General features: G+C 37.6%; 1 protein-coding gene across 1 annotated transcript; it reads left to right on the forward strand.

The window, feature by feature from the left end:
* The first annotated feature begins 1,555 nt into the window (after positions 1–1,555).
* LOC140861222 (uncharacterized) lies at positions 1,556–5,806 on the forward strand. Its single transcript, XM_073264223.1, has one exon. The coding sequence runs from the start codon at positions 1,556–1,558 to the stop codon at positions 5,804–5,806; it is 4,251 nt and encodes a 1,416-aa protein (XP_073120324.1).
* The last annotated feature ends 6,849 nt before the right edge of the window (positions 5,807–12,655 follow it).

The raw sequence follows: 12,655 nt of genomic DNA on the forward strand, positions 1-12,655 counted from the left end.
GCCAATCAAATTGCGACACCTCATCAAATGGAAATGGAAACATTCTGCATCCTTCACCTATAAATAGGAGGCAGATGATCAAGAAGAAAAACACAACACAGAAGACTGAAGAAAAGGAGTAGAAGAATTCAATATTTTTCTCTCAAGTCATCTTCAAGAAGTTCAAGGAAATCAACGAAGATCAAGGCGAAATTCAAGTCATCTTCATCAAATTCATTAAATTCAAGAAGATCAAGGCGTGATTCAAGGAATTAATTGCGTTATTCTTCAAACACATTTAAATTCATTCAAATCCAAGAAGATTTCGTTCTTCACCAAATTCAAGATCAACAAAATTCAAGGCGTGATTCAAGGAGTTCATCGCGTTCTTCCCAAATTTTGAAGGTTAATTCGATAACAAGGTGTGAACCCATCGAATTAACGTTATCAAGATATCAAATCATCTTCCAAGAAGATCAAACACTCAAGAAATTCACATTTCACAAGAAATTGCCATTGAAGAGAAAAATCAAGGGATTATCTAGAGATTGTATTCACTAATCTTTATTTAAATCACTTTGTATCGATTTTCTATTTCTTAATTTTAAGAAATAAAGAATTTGAGCTACAAATTTTGGCACGCCCAGTGGGACCATCTCTACCTTTCATCTTTTCTCTTCGCCAAAAGTTCTAAGTCATCATGTCCACCAATAACAAGATCTCAACTAAAAGTCTTGGGGTCGTCACAAGAAGTATGTCGAAGAAATCTTCTGAGCAAGCTCGTTTCTTAGAAACCCATCAAAACTCGCACATAGCACCAGTAATGGTGACAAATGCCTCAACTTTAGAAGATCAAATAGCAAATCTGACGAAGGCAATTGAGGGACTCTCGAGACATGTTCAAGATCAAGACTCCCAAATCATGAAGTTGATGGAAAAGATAGACCATACTGATGCAAGTCACATGGACAAACAAGGTGAAACTAACGGTGAAACTGAATCATCGTTGAAGAAAAAAGGAAAGGAACATACTAAAGATTTAAGTTTTTCACCTGATGGGTCAGTTCCTGTAGACCAATTAAAAGACTTCATCATGGGTACTATCAAAGAAAAACTTGACGGAAGCTCCAAGTCATCTCTCACATATGCCAAGCCTTACTCACAAAATATCGATGACTTGAGGATGCCCCCTGGTTACCAGCCTCCAAAGTTTCAACAGTTCGATGGCAAGGGAAATCCAAAACAACACGTGGCTCATTTCATCGAGACATGTAACAATGCTGGAACATACGGAGATTATCTGGTCAAACAATTTGTTCGCTCACTAAAAGGAAATGCGTTTGACTGGTATACTGATCTGGAGCCATGCTCGATTAATAGTTGGAATCAGCTAGAACAAGAATTTCTCAATCGCTTCTATAGTACTCGACGAATAGTTAGCATGATCGAGCTGACAAACTCACGATAGTGGAAAGAAGAGCCTGTCATTGACTATATCAATCGTTGGAGAAATTTGAGTCTTAACTGCAAAGATCGATTGTCGGAATCTTCCGCCATTGAGATGTGCATCCAAGGTATGCATTGGGGGCTTCGATACATCCTTCAAGGAATCCAGCCAAAGACATTCGAGGATCTAGCTACTCGAGCTCATGACATGGAATTAAGTATGGCTGCAAGTGGAGCAGAGGGACCTCCAGCTCATGAATCTCATAAATCAAAAGAAAAGGAAGTCTTCAAGAAAGGAGGCAAGCCTTTCACAAAGACCCCGACCAAAGAATCGATGACAGTTAATGCCACACCTGTCAAAGTCAAGGGAAATATAAATGATAAAAGCAATGGAAAGAAAGAGATATATCAGGAAAAAGGGCAAAAAAAGTTGAGTTTAAAGGAAATGCAATCAAAACAGTACCCTTTTCTCGACTCTGATGTATCGGGGATATTTGATGATTTGGTCAAAGCAAACTTGATTGAATTACCAGAACTGAAGCGACCTGAAGAAGCTAAACGAGTGGATGACCCAAAATATTGCAAATATCACCGGTTGATCGGGCATCCTATTCATGATTGCTTCATATTCAAGGATAAAATCATGCAGTTGGCTCGCCAAGGAAAAATATCACTTGAAGAGGATAATGTGAATGTCAATCAAATCGAAATACATAACAATGATGGTGCATCATGCTACGTAACAGGTTTACAAGAAAGTCTCTTCAACCAGATCGATCAGTCCGAAAATAAGAAAGATTGTGTAGCGACCTTAGCATTCACTGACGAAGATATACCATTTGGTTCTGACTTTCACAATCGGCCTTTATTTGTCACGGGATATAGTCGCGAGCAAAAGGTGAATAGGATATTAATTGATGGAGGCTCTGCAGTTAATATTATGCCTTTGCGCACGATGAAGGAGTTGAATATTGCCACAGAAGAACTCGCAAATAGTCGCTTGATGATCCAAGGATTCAATCAAGGAGGACAAAGGGCTCTCGGGGCCATAAGATTAGAACTAATAATGGATGACATGACCTCAAGTGCATTCTTCCATGTCATAGACTCCAGGACATCATACAACATGTTGCTTGGTCGACCATGGCTTCACGAAAATGGGGTAGTTCCTTCTACATGGCATCAATGTTTTAAATACTGTCAAGATGGGGTGGTAAGAAAAGTACTTGGAGATGATAAACCATTTACCAAGGCCGAATCACACTTTGCCGATGCCAAGTACTATTTTGAGAATGAGAAGACATCAAGAATCGAAGAATGTTCACCTCATCGGGAACCCGAAGGACAGGATGATGAAAAAAGTAAGATTAAAGAAGCCTTGGAAGTTCATAAAGACCAATCAAAAGGTAAATTGCCTGTCCAAGAAGAAAATCCTTTGAAAAAGATGGTACTTCCTTTAACAAAACTTGATGAAAAACGACCATCTATCATCGGATTTGTCCGTCCAACTCAAGGGGCCGAGGTAGAACATGGGGAGTACTCAGAACTACAGAATGCGAAGGGCTTTGATCCAAAAGCTTATAAACTACTCGTTAAAGCCGGATACAACCCAAGTGAAAACCTCACCTTGGGTAAACTCCCCTCAGGAGTTTCTAACAAACAAGCGGCTCTTGAAGGAAATGCGCGTACTGTTCAAAAAACTCGACCAGGCCTTGGGTTCATTCCACAAAGTCCCATCCGCATTGCCATCAAAAGAGTCAGCCTCAACTATATTGCTGAAGATGAGTACTCGTCAAACACCGTTGTTGACAAACAAAATAAAAAGGATCAACGAGTGTCTGTATTTGATAGGCTGGGCCAACGTAAAAGGCAAATGAATCAACAAAAATTGAACTTTTCCAAGCATTTGCGTGAGGCTCATAATCAGCAAACCCCGAAAAGATTGCGAAGTTTGATTCCATCTCGCATGAAGCGATGCACCACATTGATTATATCATGCGATAAGATCCTGAAGGCTAAGATGAAAACAGTGATTTACACTCAAACTCAAAAGGATGAGGATGATACAGAAAGTGTTGCTTCTTGTCACATCACTTCAAATGAAGAAGAAAATCCATTAGAGGAAGATGCTGAAATTGCTCCCCTTGAACTTGAAGAAGGGGTAAAGGCCACTGTTGATAAACTAAAAGAGATTAATCTAGGCGACGATGATAACCCGAGACCAATCTACCTCAGCGCCCTATTGTCCATCAATGAAGAGGAAGCATATATCGAGCTACTGCAAGAGTTTAGAGATATATTTGCATGGTCATACAAAGAAATGCCTGGGCTGGATCCGAACGTGGTTGTTCATCACTTAGCTGTTAAAAAGGGATCTCGACCTATCAAGCAAGCTCAACGAAGGTTCCGCCCTGAGTTAATCCCTCCAATCAAAACTGAGATTAACAAACTCATTGAGGTTGGATTCATCCGTGAAGTCAAGTATCCTACATGGATATCCAACATAGTTCCTGTAAAGAAAAAGAATGGACAAATTCGGGTTTGTGTTGACTTTCGAGATCTGAATAATGCATGCCCAAAAGATGACTTTCCGTTACCTATCACTGAACTCATGATTGATGCAACTATGGGTCACGAAGCATTGTCTTTCATGGATGGATCTTCTGGATATAATCAAGTTCGCATGGCGCCAGAAGATGAAGAGTTAACTGCATTTCGCACTCCAAAGGGTATATATTGCTACAAAGTAATGCCATTTGGATTAAAGAATGCTGGTGCCACTTATCAAAGGGCAATGCAGAACATTTTTGACGACATGTTACACAAAAATGTCGAATGCTATGTTGATGATGTGGTTGTTAAATCCAAACAGAGAAATAACCACTTGGAAGATTTAAGAAGAATTTTTGAGCGCGTAAGAAAGTACCAACTCAAGATGAATCCTTTGAAATGCGCATTCGGTGTCACATCAGGAAAATTCCTTGGATTTATTGTCCGGCATCGAGGGATTGAAATTGAGCAAGCTAAAATTGATGCAATCTTAAAAATGCCCGGACCTCGAAATATCCACGAGCTGAAAAGTTTGCAAGGAAAATTGGCATATATCAGGAGGTTCATCTCAAATTTGGCTGGGCGTTGTCAACCATTTAGCCTCCTCATGAAAAAAGGAGTTCCATTTAAGTGGGACGAATCTTGCGAGAATGCTTTCAAGAGCATTAAGGATTATTTGATGAAGCCTCCCGTGTTGGCAGCCCCGGTGCCTGAACGCCAATTAACCCTCTATATCACTGCTCAAGAGCGTTCCGTCGGAGCTTTATTAGCTCAAGATAATGATGATGGGAAGGAAGCTGCACTATACTATTTGAGTAGAATGATGACGCCAAATGAATTGAACTACTCACCAATAGAGAAGTTATGCCTAGCCCTCATATTTGTCATTCAAAAGCTAAAGCACTACTTTCAAGCCCACACTGTCCGGCTTGTCTCAAAGGCAAACCCGCTAAAATATGTGATGTCAAGACCGGTTCTTTCTGATAGACTTGCAAGATGGTATCTCCAATTGCAGCAATTTGAAATTATATATGTTCCTCAGAAGGCTGTCAAAGGGCAAGCATTAGCTGACTTTTTAGCTGACCACCCAATCCCTGCCGATTGGGAGCTATCTAATGAATTTCCGGATGAAGATGTTCTTGTAATTGAAGTTAAACCCCCATGGAAAATGTATTTTGATGGAGCTTCGAATAAGGAAGGAGCCGGTGCTGGAGTTATATTTGTGACATCTGACGGGGAAGTGTTGCCATACTCATTCACATTGACTCAAAATTGCTCCAATAATGTTGCTGAATATCAAGCTCTAATCCTTGGACTAGAAATGGCGGTCGATATAAAGCAATTGCATCTTCAAGTATATGGGGATTCGGCTCTGGTGATTACTCAGTTACTCGGATCATATGAAGTCAGAAAGCCTGAATTACTCCCATATCATAATTATGCTAGGAAGCTTATGGGGTGGCTCGGTGATGTGGAGATTGAGCATGTGCCGAGAAAAGACAATAAACAAGCTGATGCACTGGCCAAGCTTGCTTCTACAATTTCCATGCCAAACAATGAAGCTCGTGTGCCAATATGTAAAAATTGGGTAGTACCGCCACTTTTTGAGGATGAGAGTGATGAAGAAAAAGAAGATGATAACTACACTGTCGAAGTATTCGAAATTGAGAAAGAAGATTGGCGTCAAGCATTTGTCGATTACTTGAGTATGAAAAGTTGCCAAATGATCCGCGTCAAAGGGTATACATTAGAAGACGCGCAGCGCGCTTCATCTACTACAAGGATACCTTATATAGGCGCTCATTTGATGGAGTCTTCTAACGGTGTTTAGGAGATGAAGAAACCACCCGAGCAATGGAAGAAGCTCATTCTGGAATTTGCGGAGCCCATCAATCAGGTCCAAAGCTACATTTTCGAATAAAAAGAATGGGTTATTACTAGCCAACAATGGTGAAAGATTGCATGGATTATGCACAAAGGTGTCAAGCTTGCCAGTACCATTCAAATTTCATTCACCAACCGCCTGAAGTGTTGCACCCTACAGTAGCCTCTTGGCCATTTGACGCATGGGGTTTAGACGTAGTTGGACCGCTGACTAAATCTTCAAGTGGGCATTTGTATATCTTGGCTGCAACAGACTATTTTTCTAAATGGGCTGAAGCAGTGCCTCTCAAAGAAGTGAAGAAGGAAAATGTTGCTGATTTTATTCGCACCCACATTATATACCGGTATGGAATTCCTCGGTACATGATCACAGATAATGGGAAACCTTTTTGCAACACTTTGATTGATAAGCTCTGCGAAAAGTTCGGTTTCAAGCAAAGGAAGTCTTCTATGTACTATGCTGCTGCTAATGGTTTGGCCGAAGCTTTCAACAAAACCTTGTGTAATCTCTTGAAAAAAATAATTGCAAAATCAAAGAAAGACTGGCATGAAAGGATTGGAGAGGCTCTATGGGCATATAGAACAACTTACAGAACGCCTACTCAAGCAACTCCTTATGCATTGGTGTATGGTGTGGAAGCCGTAGTGCCACTCGAGCAACAAATTCCATCACTAAGGATAGCCATACAAGAAGGCTTGACAGAAGAAGAAAATGCACGTTTGCGCCTCGAGGAGTTAGAAGCTCTCGATGAGAAAAGACTGGAAGCGCAACAAAGACTTGAGTGTTACCAAGCTCGTCCTCTAGAGCTTTCAACAAAAAAGTGCGGTCACGCTCATTTGAAGTCGGTGATTTAGTACTCGCAGTGAGAAGGCCCATCATCACAACTCATCGAACCGGAAACAAGTTCACATCAAAATGGGATGGCCCATATGTTGTCAAAGAGGTTTATACTAATGGCGCATACAAACTGGTGGCCGAAGATGGCTTAAGGATTGGTCCCATAAACGGGAAATTCTTGAAGCGTTACTATGCATAAAAAAAAAAAAAAAAAAAAAAAAGAACTCCTAACCCACACGAGTATAAACTGTGAACGGTGCCCACCAAAGGTATTATATGTGGTTAAACTGTTATGTCCCCACCAATAGTGAATTCATGTGGTTAAACTGTATTTCTCCCACTTATGGTATTTTATGTGGCTAAAATATTAAATCCCCACCTAGTCTAGGGTGGTTAAGAAATAGATACTCCTGGCCCACATGAGTATAAACTGTGCACGGCACCCCCCAAACAATCAAATTTTGAACTACGTTATGACTTGATCCCTATATTGGGTACGTAGGCAACTTAGATATTTTCTAAGTACAGTCATGAACTTGCTGTTTTCGTTTCCCATGAAATTATAATTCATTTTATATTTCAAGTGGAGTGTAAGCAAAAAATATATATATATATATATATATATATATATATATGAATCAAAGAAGCACATCTATAAACCTCTCAAAGTGATGTTCATTACAAAATATAAAAGGAAATGAAAGTCATAAACAAATTCTAAACAAAGGGACTAAATTTCTTCAAGTCTTCTTTGGCAACTTCAAGATGGATCGTCGACATCTTCAAATTCTCGACGGTCCCATCAACAAAAGGGAAAACATCTCCGATGGCAGTGACTTCTTCCTCAATCTTATGAACCTCCGCTTGAGCACTGGATAACAATCGTTGTTGTCTCTTTAAGGAAGTAGATAAACTCTTCTTTCTCTTCTTCAAATCATCAAGTTCCTTAGTAAGGCGCTCCAACTCCTCATGAGTAGATTGAACTTGACTTGCCTCTTTGCTCTCCCTAGTCTTAGCAGCATCAAGACGATCTTTTGATTCACTCAGTTGTTGTGCAAGAATCTCCTGGGCAGCCTGTTCGGAAGATTTTGACCGAGCTTCATCAAATGCAGCAGCTTTGTCAAACAATGATCCCAATAACTTTTCCAAACCAGAGAAATCAAAATCATGGAAAGTATTCATGGTATCAAGCACCAAGAACACGTCGCCTTTGAGAGAAGAGATACAATCAATTGAAATATTCATTATCTTTTCACGAAGGTCGACCCACAGTCTTTGAAGAAATTCTTTCTGGTGTCAAATAAAAATTTCCCTCCATCAAATGCAAGAAGGGCAGCAGGCTTGGGAGTTGCATTAGGAATCGCCAGAATAGAACCTTCTTTTGGTATAGGTTCACCGGCTGAAAGAATTGCAAGTGATGTGTTCGGTCCCATGATCGATTTTTGGCTGCCTTGTGAACCATGAGTATCATCAACATTCAATAACTCTTTCTCCACCTAAAAAAAAAAGGGGGAATGACAAAAGGGTTTGATGAAAAATACAAAAAATAAAAAAAAATACGAGAAAGGAAGTTTCTTAAAAAAAAAAAAAAAAAAAAATTACCTCTCCCACAAAGCTTCCCACAAGTCTCGGGTCTCTGATTACACTATCAATGTCAATAACTCTTGGCTCGGAAGGATTAGAGGTCTTTTTGGCCCTTTTCCAATGATGGTCTGCAGTACTACTCTCACTATCTTGAAAGTCTTTTCTCTTGTTTATCTCTAAAAGTTCGATTGCACGAGCACTATGATCTTTGGGACGAGAGTCTTCACCGAGAAACCCATTTTCATCCTCACGAACTTTACCTTCTCGCAAATTTTCACAAGGCTTCGAGATAGTTAAAATGGTAAAGTTTTCTTCCAAATAATTTCCATGAACTATTGTCCACCACTTCTTATACTCATCGGAGCAGAATCTCTTCGCATTTGGGGGCATGGATGGAAATTGCACTCTAGACATTGAGTTGGAAAGAGTAATCAACCGCCAAAAAAGAAGCCCTTCATCCAAAGAAGCTTTGCGGACGTCTCGAACAAGAACCCCTGGGGGTATTTGATAAAATCCAAACTGACGACTAAAGCGGTGAGGACTATAAGGTTCAACCAAGAAGCGACTTCCTTGGCGCAAAGACAGATAGCCAGAACGGATGGCGATAAAATAATTCTGCTCAAGTTCCTCCGTGTTTCCATTATCAAGATATAAAAATTCTTTACTCCTTGTGATCATGGTGCAAGTCCAAGAAGCAAAATCTCCTTTGTGAATTCTTTTGCGAACTTCAATTGAATCATAATGTTTTGCGCTCCCTTCGCCGAAAAAAGTCGCCATTTTTGGACCACGTGCTCCTTGCCAAACTTGGGTGTGAGTCTTAAAGTAATGCGCGAGCCAACCGTAGATGAAGTGTGTAGGAAAAGTCGCACATGCACGAGATGGACTTGAAGAAGCAGCAGTTTTGTTGAGGCCTCGATAAATGCTCGTCAATGTTGGAATAGCAAGACCCACCTTCCGCCCACTAGCCATGATGCTTGCCATCTTGAAAGTACTTGGACGAATAATTTTGGCACCACTTTGAGGAAGGACAAATACACATAACCAACAAGATACATATGCCGCCAAGTATGTCTCATCTTTTGAGTTGTCTCTGATTCCAAGCTTCGAAAATATAGCCTTCTCTGCAGGGGACCATTCTTCGTGTGTCTTGATATCGCCAAGTGGATTATATGTGGATTCAGGAGGCGTTGCCTTTTTATCTCTACGAGGGGGAGGTGAATGATACCGAAAAGCCTTTTTGAACCAAAATCTAACCCACTGATCAATAGTCACTTGAGAGCATGGATCATCTTTTGAATTTCCTCGAAGAATGTGAAAAGCATGAAGTAAGTGATTGCATGATCGAGGAAAGAATCTACTACCCGCTTCATCAATGCCGGTGAGCTCCTTAGCACTAGGGACGACTTCATCATATAAATTTCCGATGATAGACAGGCCCGATAAAGAGTGCAAATCCCACAAAGAAATAGATAATTCGCCATGTGAAGTCAATAATGTATTGTTGAGTGGACACCACGCCTCGCAAAATGCCTTCATAATGTTGGAATCTCGATCATATGTGAATAATGAAGCATAAACCGGGTCATATATTTGTGCCGCTCGAAGCCTATGATCGCATCGACTAAGAATATCTTCAGTCCACTCCCAATAGCCTTTGACGTAATGAAATTCGCCAATAAATTGGAGTGTGTCATCCCACCTTGCCTTGCCTTCAATAATACGTCTTCCCAATGATGGCAATGGAACATGCTCTTGCAGTTGCTGATGGTGAGTAGACCGCAAAGCCCAAACTTTAGAATTCTTGGTGAAAGGAGTCTCGATGGACCACTCGGGAGCATAAAGCAAGTTTGTCAATCGCGGCCATGGTTTTGCATAACGACCGGCCACAGGCTCATCAACAATCAAAATACTGCCTTTCTCTTCGGGTTGACCTTCGTCATCAAGAATCATCAAACGTTGAGTGCCGGAAGAAGAAGATATGTCCTTGAAAAAGACCATTGTGCTACATAAAAAAAAAAATAATAATTAATAAAAAATAGTGTTAATATGTAAATAATGGTATACAAAAAAAAAATACGTAAGTGTAATATATATAACAATAAAATAATAATAAAAAATAAAATAATATTTGTACATATAAAACTAAATACATACATACAAGATTAGATTAAAAAAAAAAAAACTGAAAATTATGTGTAATGTTTCAAAATAATAATAATAGAAAAAAAAATACGCAGACATCACAGTAAGAATAATAATTAATAAATAAAAAAAAACGTACATATGATTATATATATGTAACTAAATGATAGTAAAATAAAGATGTGAAGATAAAAAAAAAATAAATAATAAATATATACGTATCATGTGCGTACGTAACATTTGCATATAATATTAAATAATAATAATACTAATAACATTTAAAGATTAAAAAACAAAATTATGCGTAACATATACACATATTAAAAACGAACTCAAAATTCAAGAAAAAAAATAGAATTATTATAAGATGCATGTAAATACCCAGATGTAAGACATGTGTACATACGTACATGTATATATATAAAATATTAATATAATAATTTCAAAAGTACATATGTGTATATATATATATATAAAAGAAAATCACAAAACAAGAAAAGAAAACATAACAAAAACAAAAAAAAAAAATTATTAAAATTCGCTTAAAAAAAAAAAAAACAATACAAAACTTAATAAAATATAAGAAAAAAAAAAACAAAACAAAAAAACAAGTGGGACTTTTGTGATGTTCGCATACCAGACGAAAGGAAGAAGAAGTGGCCGCAATCAACCCAAAATCTTGGAGGCTCGGAGACTCTGCAAGCATGGAGTTAAAAAAATATTAGATACAAAAAAAAAAACGGCATCAAAGAAAAGAAGTAGCCGACGAAAAAAAAAAAAAACCAAACAAAAAAATAAACGGAAGGGCACGTACTCAATACTTGTATTCGAGGATGAGCGAGTGAATTCATGCCCTAATGTCTCTCTTTTATAATTGAAAAAAGTGTGCATGGAAGGAAGGAAAAAAATTTCCATTCAAAGAGAAAATATGAACGGAATAAAAAGTTTCCATCTTTCAGAATGGAAAAACAATTCTAATTACAAAGAAATATGATATGATGCATGGGTCAGTATATATGTTTCCCTTTCTTCCTCATATTATACATATATATATATATATATGCACACGTATAAATATATATATAATAAAATAAAGAGGCCAATTTATGGAAATAATTTATCGTGACTTATTCACTCAAAAAAAAAAATTGTGAATAAATCTCGAGGGGGCATTTGTAGACAATTAAATTTGTCTAGCCTAAATTTGTGGAAAATACCAAAAGAAGTATATATATTAAATATCAATAAAAAAAAATAATTGACTATTTATTTATTGGAAATTAAATTCCTACAAAAAAATAAATAGTTAATTAATTGATATTTTAATATATTTTGTGATCAAATCAAGATTTTTAAATCAAGATTGCATCTTACAAAAATGGAATGAAATACTAATATTTTTAGTATTTCAAATCAAATCTTGAATCAAATGGAAGAAAATACTAATATTTTTAGTATTTAAAATCAAATATTGTGATTAATGGAAAATAATCACCAAATGAATCATGAGGAGCCAATCAAATTGCGACACCTCATCAAATGGAAATGGAAACATTCTGCATCCTTCACCTATAAATAGGAGGCAGATGATCAAGAAGAAAAACACAACACAGAAGACTGAAGAAAAGGAGTAGAAGAATTCAATATTTTTCTCTCAAGTCATCTTCAAGAAGTTCAAGGAAATCAACGAAGATCAAGGCGAAATTCAAGTCATCTTCATCAAATTCATTAAATTCAAGAAGATCAAGGCGTGATTCAAGGAATTAATTGCGTTATTCTTCAAACACATTTAAATTCATTCAAATCCAAGAAGATTTCGTTCTTCACCAAATTCAAGATCAACAAAATTCAAGGCGTGATTCAAGGAGTTCATCGCGTTCTTCCCAAATTTTGAAGGTTAATTCGATAACAAGGTGTGAACCAATCGAATTAACGTTATCAAGATATCAAATCATCTTCCAAGAAGATCAAACACTCAAGAAATTCACATTTCACAAGAAATTGCCATTGAAGAGAAAAATCAAGGGATTATCTAGAGATTGTATTCACTAATCTTTATTTAAATCACTTTGTATCGATTTTCTATTTCTTAATTTTAAGAAATAAAGAATTTGAGCTACAGTGTGTTCTAGATTTATGATTTTATTTTGAAGATCCTTTAGAGTCCCAAGAATTTCTTCTTGTTTCTTAAGGATTTCTTCAATTTGCCGAGGTATTTCATACAGCAGATTG

This window comes from Henckelia pumila, chromosome 4 (genome assembly GCF_033568475.1).
Source record: "Henckelia pumila isolate YLH828 chromosome 4, ASM3356847v2, whole genome shotgun sequence".
Taxonomy (NCBI): Eukaryota; Viridiplantae; Streptophyta; class Magnoliopsida; order Lamiales; family Gesneriaceae; genus Henckelia; species Henckelia pumila.